Source organism: Panthera onca, chromosome A1, assembly GCF_046562875.1.
Source record: "Panthera onca isolate mPanOnc1 chromosome A1, mPanOnc1 haplotype 2, whole genome shotgun sequence".
In the NCBI taxonomy this organism is placed as follows: Eukaryota; Metazoa; Chordata; class Mammalia; order Carnivora; family Felidae; genus Panthera; species Panthera onca.
The window spans coordinates 174,354,866-174,376,303 of NC_138339.1; the positions used below are offsets into that span (position 1 = coordinate 174,354,866).

General features: G+C 38.5%; 1 protein-coding gene across 2 annotated transcripts in view; it reads right to left on the reverse strand.

Moving 5' to 3' along the window:
• Positions 1-18,636, reverse strand: part of GPR180 (G protein-coupled receptor 180) — a 40,540-nt gene extending 21,904 nt beyond the window's left edge. For both annotated transcript variants that reach the window (XR_009611317.3, XM_060636848.3), the window contains exons 1-5: positions 18,366-18,636; positions 15,569-15,727; positions 7,432-7,632; positions 822-1,002; positions 631-680 (exon numbers count right to left, since the gene is read on the reverse strand). Coding sequence is in view for 1 of the 2 variants with exons in the window: in XM_060636848.3 (XP_060492831.2) it covers positions 631-680; positions 822-1,002; positions 7,432-7,632; positions 15,569-15,727; positions 18,366-18,510 (736 nt within the window). In the remaining variant the exon portion in view is untranslated. The remainder of the gene's footprint in view (positions 1-630; positions 681-821; positions 1,003-7,431; positions 7,633-15,568; positions 15,728-18,365) is intronic.
• Positions 18,637-21,438: the final 2,802 nt, after the last annotated feature.

The following is a 21,438-nucleotide window of genomic DNA, read 5'->3' on the forward strand; positions in this document are numbered from 1 at the left end:
AAATATTTAAAAGTAAATCCTAGAATGGTTTCATATTCAGAAGCTGCTTTTTTAGAGCAAATCTTGACTATTTTTCCCATCATGCTTAATTGAAAAATTAGTTCATGAAAGTTCCTCATACAAATAAAAGAACGAGATGTGAGGTCAGTTCACTTATAGGTGTACTCTATGGCTCTGGGTCAGAAATAGAAAAAGAGTCAAAAAAGGGTTAAAAATAGGACTACAAATGTCAGCTCTGGGATCAGAAAACTTGGGTCTGAGTTTTGTCTTTACCGCTCAAAAGCTGCTGACATTTGGAAATGTACTTCCTGTCAACGAGCCCAGATTCTTTATGTGCAAAATAGGGATAATTGTATCTACTTCAGTGAGTTTTTACTTAAAGTGAGAGAATGCATATAAATATGCTCCAAAAACAATGAAGAACGATGCACATGACTGATAATTGAAAAGAAGTTAAACAGGACACATGGGAACTGAATCTGTAACCCTGTTTTCAGTTGAGCTGAATTCTAACCAACCTTGGATAGAAAAATTGTATTATGACAAAAAACAATGTACAAAAAAGGAAAACAAACAATAAACAGATAGCAAGTTTATGTTTTAAAAAATGAATCTCAGAAAGATACTCACATTCTGCCAAACTTCCCATAAAAGGTATCCCTAGTCCATCTTTGGAGTAACTGAGGAATTGAAGAGAAGAGTATTAGTGTAAATTACAAATGTGAAAAGATTATTCGTAATCAAAGCAGGCATAATTTTGGTGAACTAATTAGGATTAATTAGACATAATGATGAACACAGTTTTAGTGGTTTGGAGTTACCTGGAAAAATGAATGTAATTAGCTAAAGCCGAAGCAGCTTGTAACAGCAATGCAGTTGTCAGGACCTTTAAAATCATGTGCATGGGTCCTCCTTTCTTAATAGCCTGCCACAATGACTGAGCATAAATGCAGGCAATCACAAAGTACACAAGGACTAGGAGGAAGAAGAACTCATGTAGCCCTGTGGAGAGAAGAAAGGAGCTTGCTTCAGTCAAACAAAGCCACTTACAGTGCAGGGCTGCTTTCAAATCTTCCTGCCAATATATTTCTAAAACTTTTTTCACTGGAGTCATAGCATTCACTTTTGTAAGGAAAAAAAAAAGGGAAATTATTGAAACTTAAAACAATTTTTTTACTGTGGGATAAAGATTTAAACATAAGAAGGCAGATTAAACTAAAAGCAGGTAAAGTCAATTATATAAAAAAGCATAGCGGCCGGGGGATAAGCCCGAAGACTAACTGTAAGATCACAGTTTTGTTAGGAAACCATAAAAACAAGGATTTCAGCATTGTGAGACATACTTTTTACCCCCAAAGTGGATTACTTCCATATGAAAGTTAGGACCAGATTCAGTCAACAACACTTTAATATACCCTGACAATGGCTCTCAAAGTGTGATCCCTGGGCCAGCAGCAGCAGTAGGGTACTTGTTAGAAATGCACATGCTTGGGCCTCATCCCAGATCTGCTGTATCAGAAATTGTGGGAGAGGGGACCAGCAAGCTGTGTTTTAATAAGCCCATCAGGTGATTCTGATGCAGAAACACAACTGTGAAATGTACCATTACCTTACATTTTCAGTTGGAGAGAGTTTCAAAATACCTGTTATGACCAGAGCCCCCTTCTGAAGTCAACTGTCTTCAGCTCTTGTCAAAAAGGAAATCCTATGGAGACCAGAAGCCTCCAGTCTACAGTTGACTTAAAACTGTTTAACACCTGACCAGATGGCCAGCAATCCAAAGACGAGCCACTGGTGAGACAAGCCACTGGCCACCAGTCTAATTTGGTTCTCCAAGGTAAGTTAGGCTAATCATATTCTCTCAGGAAATCAAATCACAAAACATGAAAAGAATCAGGCAATAGACACTGGAGTTGAAAGGAGCTAATGTTGGGACAGACCAAAGAAGTCGAATGAGGTCACAGTGAAAGAAATATTTTGAGTAAGCAGAAATTTCCAAAGAGCAAAGGGAGCTGCTTGGTAACGACAAGAACCAAGTAAGTGAACAGACTTTATATTAAAAACGGTGCCAGTCATTAAGCAGGCTCTAGTTCCTACTAGCAGCTTGCCAGTACAGTCTTTATGCAGCCACAAGAGAAATACCCCTTTTTCTGCAGTACCTGGAATCTTTGAGCTGTATTATTTTTCAGAAAATTTGGAAAAAATTTATCATAAACCAGAGGGCTAGCTAGTCTATAATACTATGATTTTATATCATATTGTGTCTAAACAACACTGGCGCTTAGTGACGGTGGCTGTGAGCAGAGCTGCCTCTCCTGAGCCTGGGGACAGTCTAAACCGCAATCACCTCTATCGATCACGAAGACCGACTCTGCTTTAGCTTCCCCTTTGAGGTAAACTCCAATCAACAGGCAGAGAAAGGAGTATTCTTTTTGAAAAAGCAATCCAGAAGATGCAAATAGTAGGAAAAACAGTCAATAAACGTTCGATCTCAATCATGTTTTTGGCATGGTCAGGAGGAAAAAAAAAAAAAAAAAAAAAGGTAAGTATTTCAGCCACTGGGTGTCTCTCCTGCTCTACATATATAAACGTTGCTAGTTCATTTCTCTCCTCCAGGTGAAAAAGCATGTTTAGACTTCAGGAAGAGAAGATCAAATAACTGAAGAGGCATAATTTCTTTTTAAACTCCTTACATAGAAAAGTATTCCAGCTTTAGAAATAATGGAACAATAAGCCCAGAATTGTTATAGTGATGGAACAAGACAGAAAATACGCTAAACATATTATCACTGGGTCAGTAAAATTCTTTATGCTAGTCTACCTTTCGAATCTTCGTTATTTTTCCTCCTTAGTATGAAGACTTAATTATGGCATTCTTTCATTCTACTTATTTATAATGCTTTACAGAATACCCATTACAAGATAAAGTTTCAGACTCCATTAGGTTACAAATCTACCATGAAAAGAAAATCCTCAGACTATGTACTGAGTAAACAGAATAATAATACCGGAGGAGGATACTTTTGAAAGCATGTCAGTAGCAAAAAAATGTTTTAGGATTATTCAAGATTAAATGTACCTTCCAGAAAAGCTAACATTGTAACTAGTAAATTATTTCATTCAGGTAATATATTAAATAACTTGAACTAGCTCAGGACACCTGTGCCCTGTACTTTGTTCATTCAGTTTTGCATAAATTATTCTTACCTTGACCCTGTCCACAAGACAGTCTAAAGATAAAATGCTGACTCTGCACTCACTGTTCTTTTAAATAAAGTTGCTCTCGAAAAAAAAAAGTGTTTTTTTTTCTCCTCAGTGATCAATTTTTATTTTGCCACCATCCATCACAAGAAAGCAGTCTGTATCTGTTCACCGTGAGATTAGATTCTAATCCTAAAACAGGCACTAACTCTCACCTAGATACGGAAAAAGAAAAGTGCCATCAAATGAGTATGCAGCAGGCGGCAAACACATGCGTTATGACAAAATGTGTGGGTTTTAAGGCAAACTGCACGGCAAGAAGCGCTGGCCAAATTCAGCAGGAAGAAAACTTACAGCACAGCTTCGAAAAACTCAGCTCCGGCTGAAGGACGGGAGATGAGAGGAAAGAGGGTAAGACAAAGGGAGAGTCACCGGCCATGGCCGTGGCACTGGCCCACTCCCGCCTGCCCGCTCCGCTTGCAGCCTCAGAGCCCCGGTGTCCACACCACCCTGAAGTGTTTCAAGACGGATCTGGATCAGTCTCAACTGATCACAGAAATTCCAACATTCCTGCCAGTAAGAGGGAAGCCTAACCCTTTACTCTGACACGTCGGTCTACCCTCTTTGACACCTTCACTTACATTTCTCTTAGGATGCTGTAGAGCAAAGGCATGTGACCCCGTTCTGCCCAGGGAAGTGCGACGAGGGAGCCTCTGAGGAAGGTGTCCTTGCTCTCAAAAGACATACTGAATTTTGCCGTTATCTAGATGCGATGCCCACACAGTGAACCGCAGTTAACTCTGAACACGAGGGAGCTAGCCTACGGACAACGCGGACAGTCAGAAGACAGGAGGATACAGACACGCTGACTAAACCACCATGAGGAAGCCTCAATTCTTGTTATGTAAGATAATTAATTTCTGCCTGATAATTCATTCATTGTCTGTACCACCTGCATTCGAGTTTTCTGTTACTTTAAACCCAAAGCATGCCAACATGTTACCAGAGCTCGTATCTGGAATCTTGAAAAAACAGTGAGATGGCAGACGTAACAGAGAATAATATTATAATATTATTGCGATGAAAACCAGTCTACTTCAGATGATAATGCTTTAACTCTCAGGAGTCTAAGTACATCTGTTCGTCTCTAACAAGAACACAAATACAGTGCTGATTTTTTAACAAAAATTCTAATTTTTTTAAGAAGCAGTTTTACTTTATTCTACCTTAAAGCATAATATTCCTATGTAGTGTTTTGTCAAGTGGCATCATACTTGCCTTAATGGTTTTTTTTTTTTTTTAACCTAGACCAATCTGTGAAATAGGAGCTTAACCGAAGTTTGATAGACACAAAACACATAATTGGTTTGAAAGAAAACAAATGATAAAATCTAACCAGAATAATGCGTAGCATTGATTGCAGCTATCCGCACCAGGTTATGTAATTCAAACCCCTCAGACATACAGCTTAGTAGTCAATTCTCAGTAAAAACCATAGCAAATCAATTTTCCCTACTCAGGAAAGAAAGACAAATGAGAAGAAGTTTCTAAGATGAACTAACTGGGGATTACTCCCTGGAAATAAATTCCATACCTTGAGGCTTCCTATACTGTAGGAAGAATCCCTCTCAAGACTGTACTGTAAAACCAATACAATACCAAAACAATGTGGAATATGGACTTTTAGATCACTGGTTCTGTACATTAGAGTCAACGTGAAGCTCTGACAAACTATAGTTGCCTGGCTTCCACTCCAAAAGCCAATCTATTGGAGTCTCAGAGGGTGGACATTTATATATTTTCTAAAGCTCTCCAGATGCACAGTGATGGGTTGAGAACCACTGATTTAGACTTCGATGTAAACCATCACATCTCATGGCAATGTGGAATTAATCATATTTTAAGGCTCCTAGGCATTTTAATCAATAAAATGATGTGATCCCTAGGAATGAAGCCAGCCATATAACAAATCTGAATACTTCTGAGTATTTCTGGCATTTGTTAATAATCAATCCCCACAGATTAGCCTTGCACAGAATCCCATGCTTAATGAAAACACATACTATAGTGACATTTTGCCTGTTGTTTAAATGTAACTTTATCCATTCTAGTATAAGACAGATTTTAGACACAAGTATAAGCATCAAATCAAAATCAGTCATAGGAGAAGGTAGGTCAGAAGGAGTCAGGACTAAGAGCTGAATCGGAATAGTTTGTATGAACACTAAAGACAAAGCTAGCCATAATTCAGGATGCTGGGAAAAACAATGGAAGATGTAGGCAGGGTTCAGGGTGAGCCAGGGCAAGTATGACTGATGTTCAGTGGCACAGGCCACAAACGTGATCATTCTATGGCCTATAGTCAATGTTCAGAAGTCTAATTAGGAATGAGGAAAGACACCAAAAATGGGAGTCTGGGTAAGGAAGCCAAAAAAAAAAAGCATATCAGGATGTAGCAGAGTCTCATGGATCCACACAATAAATAAAACCACCTCTTGAACTGAAGCCATATTGCTGGAAGGGCAGGAGGGGAAAGGGCTATTAGATTTGAACTCCGCTTCAGTCTGTAGGGTTTGCACATTCAGGGACCACAGCAGAGCATTACTTCTCTCTGAGCCTTTACCAGTCCTAAAAATTAGTGTCATAGGAAATAGTGAAGACTTATGGTTAAAAGGGACCATACAAGCAATTTAATCCAACTGTCCATCCAATGCTATCAGTAGACCTGGATTTCATCAATGCGTTTCCCAATACAGAAAATGTTATAAAGATAAAAGAAACAGTAGGACTAAATTAACTTCCAATAATGATCCATACTGCTCCAAAGCACTATTAAGTAAAATTTAACTTTTAAGTTCATCTTCATTCAAAAACAACTTGAGTGGCTTACCCTTATGTCATTTCCTTCACAGAAAGAACTTTTTAACTATTTAAAAATGTCTGGCACTCTGTCACTATGTAAACATTGTTTTTAGACTAAAAGATAGTTTAAAAAATTCATCTTTCCACATGTTAAGTTACTGGTGACCTACTGCCCATAACACATGCTCCTCGAGTTACATTTCTAGCTGTGACAATTTACACTTTGAACTAAACAACCGGTTTAATCTAATGTAGCCTCAATTCCTGTTCTTCCTACACCCACTCACCATGATGGTCAGTGAGATTTAATGGGATTGAAATTTTTCTCTAAGCAGACTGATTCTTCCAAATGGGTAATGAACTCAGTAAGAAGTAAACTCCTAATCCTTCTTTGATAGACAGTCTACAGATCTTAGTCTTCATTCTGACACGCTGATTTACAAGTCTGCTGGAATACTTCATAGCATGTCTATCATTAATCACAAGAATTCATTCATTTCTGTTTGGGCTAGGAATCTTACTTCCATAGAGCAATACACAACCAAAAATTAAAAAAAAATTTTTTTTTAACCTTTTAAGTTTCTTTTTGAGAGACAGAGAGAGACAGAGCATGAATGGGGAAGAAGCAGAGAGAGGGAGACAGAATCCGAAGCAGGCTCCAGGCTCTGAGCTGTCAGCACAGAGCCCGACAAGGGGCTCGAACCCACAAACCGTGAGATCATGACTTAAGCCGAAGTCGGACATTTAACTGACTGAGCCACCCAGGCGCCCCATGACCTAAAATTTTGATGGCATATTTTATATGCCCATATTTTATGGGCATATAAATTCTGATTTTGGAAAACATTATAAACTTTGATCACTCTTAAAATGGTTGCAAGCTCCTATGAAGATAATCCCTAATCTGTTTAAACAAGTTGGGAAAAGTAGGTCAGTTTCTATCTCACTTAAAAATTGGTTTTCCAATTTAGATTGCTCAATTTATTAACATTTTTCTGTTTATAAAAATAATGCTATGTTATCATAAGAACAAAAAAGGTTTAGAATGTATAGAGAAGACTAAAAATCAGCCATAATACTACCACCCAAAACATAGAAACATTCTGTTAATATTTCTGTACTTCTCTCTGCTTCATTCTGTGCATTTTGTAACATACTTGAAATCGTAAAATATAAAATTTAGTGTTCTGCTTCTTTAAGTTAATAGTATAGCTATTAAAATGCTATTAAAGGATTCATTTACCATCTGCCTACTACTACACACTTAAGTTGCTTTTAAGTTTTAATATTCTAAAAACACAACATGAAGATATTTGTGCATCAATCTTTTTCTATACTTAGAACATACATTTGAGTATATATTCTTACCAGATTCTCCAGCACTAAAATGATCAAATGGATTCCCTTCGGCATCTGGGTTTAGTAACATCATTTCAAATGGGATATCTTCTGCCAGAGAATTCTCATTGTCATCTTTGCACGTATACTTGTCTGCATAAAACACGTGCCACGTTTGTGGATATGGAATCTGGGACACAGTCAGATTATGTTCAGTCTGATTCATGGCCACTTTAAAGAGAAAGAAAATAGTACTTTCAAAGCAAAGTTCGCAAATGTATTCATTGTTTTAGTCATATAATCAATTCGCAGTTTTGTTTAGTTCTTATTACCTTGAAAATCAAACCCCTGGTGTAGTTTTGGAATAAGGTCTGTAAATCATAAGGTAGATAAAAATAATGTATCTTAACCAAAGGAGTCATTATAAAAGTCCTGTGAAGCATCACAAATGAGTAGAATGGTTTCAATGAAATTCTGAATTTGAATTTTAAGTATGTCAAGATTTTCATGTGGATTAGCAACACTAAAAATATTTTCTTTTTTATTGTGGTAAAACATGCCTAACACATGACCGTTTTAACCATTTTGAAGTGTACAGTTCTGTGGCATTAAGTACATTCACAAAGCTGTGTAACCGCTGCAGAGACATTTTTGAAAATTATATTTGCGTTAAATTTAAAATGGAGCATTCAACTCAGGGAATCACTGTATCTAAAAACTATGACCGACATATACCTTCAAACGATTTTCCAAAATTGTTTTCTCGTTGATTATTCATTAAAAAGATACTCAAAGTGGAAAAATAGAAATGATGGGAACGTAAGAGTTGTTATACTGGGCCCGGTCTCTATCGTGGGGGAACGGGGAGGTTCATGAAAGTTGGCATCACACAGATCTGTGTTTGAATCCTGGCTTCCAATACTTACCTGCCATGTAAACTTGGGCAAGATGTACAAGCAATGACATTTACTCTCTTCATCTGTAAAATGGAGATAATACTTGGAGCAAGGAGCGGAAGAAAGCACTGAGGTATAGGAGTCACGCAGGATGGTACCTGTCGTCCACTAGGTGCTGAATAAAGGATAATTCTCCTTTTCCTTTCTTTAAAACAGGTAGTTATACCAATAAATGGTTCTCAATGCAGGGTAATCCTGCTCCCCTCCAGGGCATTTGAAAATGTGCAGGGACAGTTTTGTTGTCACAATAGTGGACAAGGTCCTTGGAGGGAGGCTGTGCCAAACCGCATGTAATCCAAGGTAAAATGTCATACAATAAAGACCCGTTCCACCGAAAACGTCAATAGCACCCCTTCTGAGAAACAGTTAATGGTGTCTAATATGCATTCCAAATCTGAAACTATGATTCTGACTTACGAGGTACTCTCACGTAGGAGGGTTATGTCTCAAACACACTGTAGAATAAAAAAAGTAGCCGAGTTGGTGCTATTACTTAATAACCTCATGACTCAGCAAATAAATTGCTTAACCTCTCGAAATGTGCTTCTTCAGTAGTAAAATTAAGGTACCTGACCTGTCTGGCTCACAGTTCTTGTCAGGAGCAAATGAGACAGTATATAAAAATCCTACCTAAAGAGTCTGATTCTATACAAAGTATTCTTAAAATATAAGATAGTGATGGGCCCAATCTCCAACTCTAGATTGCCCCCACAGCAGGCCAGCTAGTCCTGATCTTTTTCTCAATTGAAGAAAAAATACTTTTTAATAAATAAAAGACACTTGTTGAGATAAACTTGATGATCTGCATGTGGAAGAGATTTTAGAGGATATTACGAACTTATTCCTTTTCTTAGGCATCATAATGGTAATGCTAACGGAAGAATTTCCTCACTCTTATAAGATACATGCTGGGGCAAACTGCTCATGACATCCACAGCTTATTTTCTTATGCTGTGATTTAAAACAAAAATCACACACGTACGAATAAGAAGCAAATGTAACAAAATATTAACAATTATTGAATCTAAGCCAGGATATACAGATGCTAGTTGTACTACACTTTCAACATATCTATATGAATGGAAATGTTCCTAACAAAATGTTTAAAAAATACTACTTATGGATGGTCTTTAAAATGAGATACAGATTTATCTAGTCAGGATTCAAATTTTGAGGACTTAAAACTTTACAATTGGGAATTTCATTAACAGCAGTTGAAGCGGACATGCTGATTTTATTAATAATGCCACAGCATTGTTTTTTGGGGGCTATCTTAAATTGGCTGGCATTTATACTGCGTTTTTTTTTTTGCTTACTTATTTATTTATTTTTACTGTATAGCTTCTTGAAATGCGTAGCAAAGACTCTAGTTTCTGATAAATATTTGAAGACCTTTAACAAGAATTCAATATATGATCACCAGTGGCTCAGAAATTAGGCATGTGAAATGTGCAGCTCACAATGACATAATCTGGACCTCATAATATAACGGTTCTGCTACTTTGCTATTTCATCACTTGTGATTTTTTTCTTAGATAAGATGACATAAAAAATAAAAATTAACTATTATATTTTTCACCAATATACTCTTTAATGTTTCATTTTCAATTGTGCAGATTTACATCAAATAAAAACAAAAGTGTGCTTCAAAAAGTGATACTGGCCTTCAGTTTTTGTCTTGTGGCCTTTTTTAGCAGGCCTGGGAAACAAACCTCTTCACAAAACTGTATGTTCATTGTTTTTGAGACAAAAGACTACCACACAGCATGCATGTGCTATGCTGATGTAATTAGTATCTCAAATATTAACAAAACTTGAATTGCAGACAATAACGTTAAATGGCTAGTTGCCGAATCAGGTTATTAAAGAAAATGAATACTGTTAACAAAAATACACAAAATAATAAAACGCTAATATCTTTAAATGATTTATAAAACACATCAATTGTACAAAGGGAAATCTTATGCATCTGATGTAAAAAGATAATACTGAAAATGTTTTATATGCAAAATATTTAGCTCTTGTAATATGACAGCAAATTACCCCAAACCTCCTTGTTAAATGTTTTTTACATACAGTTGTAATTTTCAGTGCTTTTAAATGTCTCCTTTGCTTGCTTTAAAAACCTACAAAATAGTTTTTACCATTGTTTTAAAATTTGATGTTTTATAGCATTACTGAAAGAGGAAAAAGGAAGACAGAAAAATAATTTCTCAAACATTAATTTGGGGGAATATATATACTCACAAGCAACATCTGACACTACAGGATTTTTCAAATCTGCTAGTCTTTTCATAGTTCACAGTCACAAGGTTTTTCATAGGAGTTAGAAACAGTTAAGGAACACATTACCAAGTAGGTAAAAGGCTATTCAATCCTCAAAGTCTCATTAATGGCCAGGAAATGAGAATATTTCTACAAGAAATTACTTAAAAATATGTGGTACTACTACACTGTCATGCATTTAAGGATATGTTTTGTGTTTCAATGCACCAAAGCCTCTAAATAATAACATACTATAAATATGACCACTAATATGTAAAAGGTAGAGAATATACATTTTCTTAAGACTTGGCTTTTGGTATTGGGAAAAGAATTGATAAGATTTGTAAAAAGCGATATATATATATCTATAGATGTATCTATAGATATATATCTATAGATAGATAGATATAGATATATCTATATATATTACCAGTACTTAATTTATTTCAGGTCCCCAAATTTAACAAAACAATCAACATTCCCCCACAAATTCTTATTACCTGAGATCTTCCATTCCAATAATACCCTTGCACTCAACAGAAGAACAGAGAAGAAGGAAAAATAGTCTAAGAAACATCTGCTAGAGATTTTACATAAGTTATAGCCCTATATAGATTCAACTACATCCTGAAGAGTTATATTTAGAATTACATCAGGTTAGGACTTTTGGGAACCTTAGCAAAAACTAACCCAACTTTCCTGATGTACAGATAGGTAAAGTGAGGCTCAAAGAAAACAAGCCATGGTTCTCAGTTTAGCAGCCTTTCCATCACACCGTACTGTCTCCTTGTACCCATAAGTTCAGGGACTGAAGGTATATGACTGATATAAAAATTATGTTTTTGCAAGTGCATACAGGGTATGGTATAATATTAACAAGGTAATATAAAGAAACAAATCAATTCCTAGAAGTCAAAGCTTTAAATGGCCTCATAAGTTTTTACTGGAGAGAGAAAAAGACTTTGAGGTACCAAATACAAAGCAATCAGCCTACCAACCAGAAAAAAACCCTCAATATCTCCAACAAATGGTGTTGGGAAACCTGGACAGCTACATACAAAGGAATGAAACTGGACCACTTTCTTACACCAGACACAAAAATAAAAGTCAAAATGGATTAAAGACCTAAATGTGGGTCCTGAAGACCTGAAACCATAAAAATTTTTGAGAACACAGGTAGTAATTTTTCTGACACTGGCCGAAGCAACATTTTTCTAGATATGTCTTCTGAGGCAAGGGAAATAAAAGAAAAAATAAACTATTGGGACTACATCAAAATAAGAAGCTTCTGCACAGCAAAAGAAACAATCCACAAAACAAAAAGACAACCTAGTAAATAGAAGATATTTGCAAATGACGTATCTGATGGAAGATTAGTATCCAAAATACATAAACAACTTAAAATACATAATACAACTCAATACCAAAAAACCACAATCCAATTTAGAAATAGGCAGAAGACACAAATAAATATTTCTCCAAGGAAGACATCCAGATGGCCAACAGACACATGAAAAGATGCTCAACATCACTCATCATCAGGGGAATACAAATCAAAACCACAATGAGATATCATCTCACACCTCCCTGAATGGTTTAAAAAAAATGTAAGAAATAGCAAGTGTTGGCGAGGATGTGGAGAAAAAGGAACCCTCACGCACCTTTCCCTTGTTGGAAAGGGAAACTCGTGTAGTCACTATATGCAGAATGGAGGTTCCTCAAAAAATTAAAAACAGAACTGCCATATGATACAGTAATTGCACTACTGGGTACTTACTCAAAGAATATGAAAACATTACTTTGAAAAGATATACACACCCCTACGTTTACTGCAGCATTATTTACAATAGCCAAATTATGGAAGCAGCCCAACTGTCCATTGATAGATGAATGGATGAGGAAGATGCGGTATAGACATACAGTGAAATAATACTCAACCATGAAAAAAATAAAATCTTGCCATTTGCAACAATATGGATGGATCTAGAGAGTTACTGCTAAGTGAAATAAGTCAGTCAGGAGAAAGATAAATACCATCTGATTTTTCTCATATGTGGAATTTAAGAAACAAAACAAACTAACAAAGAAAAAGAGACAAAAAAAGAAAAAAAGACTCTTATCTACAGAGAACAAACAGGGGAGGAAAGTGGGGGGACGGGTGAAATAGGTAAAAGGGATTAAGAGAACATTTATTATGATCAGCACTGAGTAGTGTATAGAATTGTTGATTCACTACATTATACACCTGAAACATAACACTATGTTAACTACACTGAATTAAAATAAAAACAAAAAAGGGGGGGCCTGGGGGCCTCAGTCGGTTAAGCATCTGACCCTTAATACTGGCTCAGGTCATGATCTCACAGTGGTGAGATCAAGCCCCATGTCAGCGTGGAGCCTGTTTGGGATTCTCTCTCTCCCTCTTTGTCCCTTTCTCATGCACCCTCTCTCTCAAAAATAAGTAAATGTTAAAAAAAAATTTTTTTAAGTCTATTTATTTTGAGAGACAGAGCATGACTGGGGAGGAGCAAAGAGAGGGAAACACAGAATCTGAAGCAGGCTCCAGGCTCTGAGCTGTCAGGACAGAACCCGATGCAGGGCCCGAACCTACGAACTGTAAGATCATGATCTGAGCCGAAATCAGATACCCAAAAGACTGAGCCACCCAGATGCCCCTAAATAAATAAACTTTAAAACAAACCAAAAAACCAAAAACCAAAAGCCCTTCAAGCCCTAAGCTCTATGACGATTCATCCTACAAATACTTAGTAAAAGCTACAAAGACATATTATAAGTTTTCATTCTCCTAACACCATGTGACTAGCATCCATAGTACTTACCACAATTGCAATTTCGTATTTATTCACATTGATCAGATTCATTCCTGTGACCCCCCACTAGCCATAAAGACAAAGAGAGTGTATTTTAGTTCCTGATTTATCCTAAGTGCCTTGCCTAGTACATGAAGCATGAAAGTGCCCAGTGTATGCATGAGTGAATGGGTAGACCAGAAGAGCTTTGCTTCTCTCGCTGATTTTATAACAAATAAATAAAATGAAAAGCGGTAACTATAATATGTGCTGTGGAGGAAAACAAGCTATAAAAACTCACATGTTAACTTAGTGTAGGAAGGAGCCAAAAAGGGAAGGAAGAACAAGAGAGGAAAAGCCTATGCAAAGGCCCAGGGTAGCACTGAAATAGAACAAGCCCACAGATAAAATGAGGCAGGAGGGGACAATGCTGTGAGACAGAACTGGGGGGCAAACACTGGCCAGACTATGATGGCTTTGCTAATCAGGTTAAGGAGGCATGTCTTTGTCCTAAGAGCAGTAGAAAAAGAGAAGTATTTATGAGTGTGGTAAGAAGTGAATGTGACGTGATCCCTGTTCAGAAAGATCACTCTGGTTCCGGGGGGCACCAGCACGGCAGCAGTGGCCACATGGGAGACTACTGCAATAGGCAAGAAATTATGGCAGACTGGAATAACGTGGTGGAGGCAGAGATGAAGAAAAGTAGATGATTCAAGAGAGATTTAGAGGTCACTCACTGATAGACTGGAAGGAGATGGAGAGGTCAAAGATGGAGTGTTGGAAGACTCCTTGATTTCTAGCTTGCTTACTGGATAGATGGTGGTGTTGGTTCCTGAAACAGGGAACACTGGAAGAGGGTGAGGTCTAGATGGGCAAGAGGATGAATTGGTTTGGGACATTATAAGAAGTAGGAATGGAAGGCCAGAACTTTTTATACATATGTGGAACATTCAGATGACCAAATTGGTATAGAAAGGAAAAGATAACTGATAATGAGCATTTGCACAAATTTCCCAGGTTAGTTCTAAAATTCAAGGGAGAGGTAAATAAGTTTATATAACTGTCTCTTTGATATCTGAATCCAGTCATTTGAGACTTCTTCAACATACTGTTAATGTCATCTCATAAATCTAAATAAGAGATCCCTACACGAGGTGGCAAGGACTGGGGTCTTCTACTCTTAATCCTACTGCAGCTAGCTACCTTATGAGGGACCTAAGAGAGTTGCTAAGACTAGGAAGGCTGAAAGTTTAGAAATGGCAATGTTTTACTTGACTAATCAAAAGAAGATTCAGAGACTCACTGATATGCAGAAGACAGTAGGGGAAACAGAGGGATAATTCTGTTTCCCTACAGAAGGGAGAGGGGAGAGGGATAATTCCTATTTCTTCTAATGGAAGTTTCACATTTCTCATGTCTTCTACAACCAATTAACTTCCAGCAGGTAACATGGGTAGCATGGTATATGCCCTTCGTTTATACAGAAATTAAAAAGAGTTGCACTAATTCTGGATAGTGCACCCTAATACGTGGGATAGTCCTGATGAGAATGGAAGGGCTCCAGGATACAGGCAACTAGGATAATAAAAGCAGAGCTTCTCTAGAGGCAAATCTAGAAGTTTACAAATGATGTGGTGCTTGTACATCCCAAGATGACATACTGTGTCACCACATGATTAGGTCCCATGTTCTAGTAACATGTTGCAAAACAGCATCACTTGGGCTAAATTATACAATTAACTGAGATAATACATGTTTAGTGCTTTGCTCAGTGCTAGCAGATAATTAGCATTCAACAAATGCTATCGTTCATTCCGTGCTGCCACTGGGTCAAAATATATTTGCCATACTGGTGTGAATTATGTGACTTGTAAGAAGTACAAATGAATGAAAGTATGCCTTTATAAATTAGCTAGATATTTTTCAAAAATTTTTAATGATAAAGGGAGGGAAAAGGCATTCTGCCCCTTGATCAAGGAAAAAGTCGGTTTCCTTAAACTTCAGCTTAAAATGTACTAGACAAAATGTCATCAAAGCATGATGTGTCATGAAACATCTTGGTATATAAACAACAGACTTCAACATTCAGGAGTCAAAAAACAGATCCAATGATCAAAAGAAAAAGGAGATACTCACTTGTCAACTGAGCTTTGGACAATTTTTCATTGCAACTATAACCATGACTGCTTTCCTGGAGCTTTAGCCATTCCTGGGCTTGGAACAGGTAGAGTTTAGCTTCTTTCCCAACAGCACCTGCTATGTTGTTGATTCTGACACACAGAAGAGCATGGTCACCTTGACATTAAAACAAAAATTATCAACAAGTTTGGTCTTGTATGGAACTGAAATGACAAGACAATTCAACATCTGTATTTATCAAAACAGGAATTTAAAGAGTTTTTCTTAAATCTCACTTAACTAGGTAGATCACATGAGAATGAACAGCCCATTCAGAGGCAAGTCAAGAGACTATTCATATTAATTATCCAAACTTAACCTGTGGTGTCTCCATCTACTTCTGAGGAAAACTGATGACATTTCACTATATCTGGACATTCACTGTCACAGAATTTTTGCCTCATTTTTAGAACCACTCCACATGGCTTTAATCTTTGTTTATAAACCATCTACAGCAATTTCCCACCAAAGTTGCTCTTGTTTTCTAAAGTAACATGTAAGCTAATATTTAGCTATACTTTTAATGTAAAAAATAAGCATAGCTAATAGCAAGAAAGTTTAAATAAATTAGTTTGGGGGTAAACATTTTAGACCATGTAAAAAATGTGACATCTGTGACTTTTACAAAAGAACTTTCAGAACAATAGATACTGTAAAGACACTACAGAATAAGCCTGGGTGCACACACTAACTACATTTAAGGCCCTAACAGAAATGGTAAAAAGTAGTTGCCTCTAGGTGAGAAGAAAAGCTGGAGACTTATTTCATTCTAAGATATATTCTTCTGTTGCTGTCATCACTTTATTATAATTTTACTCTAATTAAACATTTTAAATAAATTTAAATGTACAGTATGTATCAAAGAATGTCCAAGTCTCCTACATAAATTGATCACATTACAAATTATCAAAAATTTCATTTTATTTTTAATTTTTTTTGTTTATTTATTTTGAGGGAGGGAGACAGAGAGTGAGATCAAGGGAGGGCAGAGAGAGAGGGCAAGAGAGAATCCCAAGCAGGCTCTGCACTGTCAGCGCAGAGCCCAAAGCAAGGCTCGAACCCTCAAACTGTGAGATCATGACCTGAGCCAAAACCAAGAGTCAGACGCTTAACCGACTGAGCCACCCAGGTTCCCCCAAATTATCAATAATTTTAAGAGTGACTCAAAGGCTTACCATCTTAAATTGCACTGAGTTAGAGTTTATTATTTCAGTGTAATTTAGTAATATTATTCTACTGAATTCAAATTCACTGAAAATTGGTAATAAATACACACAATAAGAGTGTGTGTGTGAATATACTTGAACACTCAATTCCTCAATCTTCCTTAAAACACCTGGATTTCAAACGTATGTTTCTCCTCCATGTTTATGGAATATCATGATGATATTCACGAAATATCATCATGAAATCTCCTGGTTGTCTAAGTCCTCTGCTAGTCTTGAGTGATAATCCAGGTTGTAGCTTCCATATAGCCCAGATTTTCCAGCACTGTCCAGGTTGTGCCATTTATTGTAATGTCTTTACTATCACTGTCAATATTCAAAGTACAGTTACAGCCAGTTGATTAAAAAAACTAAAAATGTGACCTAAAATATAATAACAAAACCGTTTCTAGAGTTTCTTCTTCACTCAAGATCTGTGCCACACTGGATTTTGGAAAACTGGGTTGCTTTTCTTTTCTCAGTTGTTTTAAACACTTTGAGTATAAAAAAAAAAAAAAATTCAGGTTCCTCTTCCTTTACATCACCAATTCTGTACCTTCCCAATACTTTAAATTCCCCACACCAAAATAGCTTCTTGCTCCTATTATCTTCTCCTAAGAATCCTCTCTAGGACCACAGTCTGACATTGCGTCTTTTCATGCTAAAAGCTACATTAATCAAGGATCCCAACCTCATCAAGGCAAATAATTATTTGCAATATAGTACTAGTCAAATAGAGTAGCAAGAGTACATACCAAGAAAATCACTTAAATTTCGAGAGTGCAAATAAAGCAAAAATTAGAATGAACTGCAAATTCATTCATTCAAGAATTATTGATTTTTGAGGGAGACCAGAAAGTACGAATTAAATGCACTTCTCATTTCAGAAGGTCCAGACAGGATACAAATTATGCAGCTCCCAGGACCCACTTACAAGCATTTCTGTCAAGTTAATTCCGGGCCTCCTGGTCCAGAGTCAATCTCCTACTTTAGGCGATTTGATCTAGCAATTGTGACCACCAGATTAGCAGGTGTTTTATTTGGTTTCCCACACCTCTCTGCTTCAAGGAGGTTAGAGCAAACTGATCTTAAAAACAAAAACTAAACCCAGTAAATCTAAGTTCTGGGGCTTCGATGAACGCCTAAGTACAGTGCCTCAGTGTCTACAACCAGTTTGAGTCAGGGGTGAGCAAACCCTGCTTCCTTGAGGGAAGGATCTCGAAAGATGCATTAGTCTCCGTACTTTCGTGCGTGTGGGGAGGGTTGGCGAAGCGGCGTTCCAAGCGCAGAACACAATCACTCCTGGGGGAGGGTGCAGACTAGGGAGCGGGGAGCAGCAACACCAGAGCTGGCATTCGAGCAGCCCAAGATTCCGGCAGCTGCGGTCGGGGGAGGGCTGCCAGCGACGCTGGGAGTCCGGGTGGGCTGGGAGAGGGGGGAGGTCCCCGCGTCGCCGCCGCCGGCTCCAGGCCTCCCGAAGCGAGGTGGGGAGGCGCGGCCCGCGAGATGGGCCCAAGCGCCTGCATCCCGCTCCCCGCCCCCGCACCTACCGTAGAACTCGAAGTGGCCGATGCTCTGGCCCTGAGCGTCTCGGGCCGCGGCGCTGCTGAAGCTGCCCCGCAGGGTCTTACCCTGGCCGCCCGGCGGCCACCAGCAGCAGGTGAGGGCCACCGCCAGCAGCCGCAGGCCTCCCATCCCCCCCTCCCGCTCGGGACCCACGCCCCGGCCCCTAATAGCCTGCGGCCGCCTTCCCCACGTCGGCAGCCGGGGGTGGGGGAGGAGGGAGCAGGACCGGCGTCGCGGACCCGCCCCCGGGAGACTGACAGCCTATGTGGCAGGTCCCTCCACCACGAGCCAAGTACACCCACCAATCAGAGGCTGAAATGGGCGGGACGTGCGGAGGCGCGCGTCCCATCACTCCTCAGCCTGTTGGCTAGTTCCCGCCTTTTTTATGGAGACTCAGAGGGATGTTGCTTCAGGTTACGGAAAAAGTATCCCCCTCCGTCTCTGTGCGTGGTGCCACGGCGCATGCGTGGGATCGCCTCCGTGGCTCCCGAGGGCTTTCGGGGGAGTGGAGGGTGTGGAAATTGGAAAGAACTGAGAAGCGCGCGATGGTACCGTTTCTGGCGAAGAAAGGAAAGCCCCGGCAGAGCTCTAGGTGCCTATGCAACCTGCTGGACGTTTCCGCTTTAATGTCTCAAAGACACGTAACTGTACTCGTCCAAGTTTAACGCATGAATTCTCTTGGCACCTGTAACCGATTTTAACCTCCTAGGTTCCCTATCTTCTTGAATTATGTCATCAGACACCTGGGAAGTATAGCTTACACCCCTACATCCAATCATCTCAATGAAACACATGCCTATTTAGTGCCTCTTCTGGGCGGCGATGGTAGGCAGCGCTGCCATTTCTATCCAGGCCATCACGGATACATCATCTTACTTGGCCTGTGGCAAGTGATCTGGCACCAGCCTTAATTTTCTCCAGTTGGTTACACACAGCCCATCTCTACCCTGGAGTCATAGAAAGCTGTGGGAAACGCAATCTGACTGCATCACTTTCCTTCAAACGCCTTTGATCGCCTGTAGTACACAAGTCAGACTCTAGAATATAGCTTTCAAGGCTCTCAAATTTCCATCTCTCAATTTTTTGTCTCCATCCTTACGGAGCCACTGTCAGTTTCCAGAACACTCCAAGTTGTCCTCTCTAAACCTGGAGCACTTGCAGATCCCTATGGCTGGAAGGCTTCACTTAGTCTACCACTCAACCTTTCCATCACCTTCCATTTTCTACTTTAACTCTTCTTTCCCAATTGGCTTAAACAAACAAACAAACAAACAAACAAACAAACAAAACTTTTCTTGGGGCGCCTGGGTGGCTCAGTCGGTTAAGTGCCCAACTTCGGCTCAGGTCATGATCTCCCGGTCAGTGAGTTGGAGCCCCATGTGAGGCTCTGTGCTGACAGCTCCCAGCCTGGAGCCTGTTTTGAATTGTGTCTCCCTTTCTCTCTGCTCCTCCCCAACTCATGCTCTGTCTCTCTCACTCTCAAAAATGAATAAATGTTAAAAAAAATTTTTTTTAAATTTCCTAAACCTCTAAGTCTGTGTTAGATACCCTGGGAACCAGAATCCCTTACTTTCCTACACTGTGTTGTAAGTGTCTCTAGATGTCTCTAAATCCTCCATTATATAAGAAGCTTCATCTGGTCAGAGACTGTATCTGTCTTGATGAGAGCAGAAGCTCAAAAATTTCATGAATAAATGTATATAAATTATTTTCATTTCACAACATGCTTTCATTACATATAAGCAACTTCTCACAACAGACCTCACTATTTAGGAAAAAAAAAAAACTTGATGAAATGCTTTCTATAGTATACCCAACATTTTCTATATTGCTGGTCAACCAGGAATAAACTAAAGGTATTAATATGAGATTTTTAAAAATTACACTTTTTTTATTATAAAAGTAATTCATGTAACTTAGGAAAAAAATTTCACAGCCAAAAGTGTATGAAGTAAAAACGGAAGTCCTCATTTTTTCCTTGCCCTGCCTGATATGGTAACAAGGTAACCCCTGTTAGTAGTTTAGGGTAGATCTTTTTAGACATGTAGTTACAAACGTACATGGTATTTGCACACCAAGGACAGGAATAAAATTGGTCCTGGAAAAAAAATCAGAACATAGGCCATGAATGCTGTGAGGCCCTTTCTGTCTCTTTCTTCTCTTCGTGATCAACTCTGTTTTTCTTTCACTGAAGACAGATTTTTTTTTTGATTCCTCACTTCATTTGAATGAAAATGGCCACCAACTAGTCCCAGATTTGTAGGTCCTCAAGAGTTCAAGAAGAGCAACCAGATTATACTAGAACCTTAGTCCAATTCCAAATCCCAGGAAGATGCTTCAGTTGGCCTAGTGTGAGTTCGATGCTCCTGTGACCTTCCTGAGGTGGGGGAGTGGTCAATTTAGGGTGATTATAAAGGGTAGGAGAGTCTGGTCAGATAAAACCATAAGTATCCACTACAATATATTTTGGTCCTCATTCCATGTGCGTACATTCTTTTGAAAGTCTTTATTTCAGCCCATGGTATTTAAAAGGTGAGACTGGATCTAATATATCATTAGATTGTATCCAGTTTTTCACTACTACATATAAGCAATATAGCAATGAACATATTTGTGTTTATTTGCAATTATCTATATTATACATCATGGAATTTGGGGATCATAGGGTATGTACATTTGAACTTTTCATATATGTTACCACTTTGCCCCTGAAAAAAGTTGTAACAAATGGCATTTCCACATATACTGCGTATTCTCATTCTTTTTAGACTTTGCCAACACATTACATGAAAAAAGAAAAAAAACAACCAACATATCTATTCATCTATTCAACAACATTAACTGATCATTTATTCTGTCCCAGGCCTTGTCCCATGGCCTGGGCATTACGGCAAAAAACAAAACGGATCCCTTGACCTCATGGAGCAATATCAATGAGCAGTTAATTGACATCAATGACCACTATGCAGAAAATGAAATAAGGATAAAGTGGTTCTGCAGGGCTGAGGTAGAGCTTGCTATCTTACTCGGGGTGGTCAAAGAAGGACTCTCTAGAAG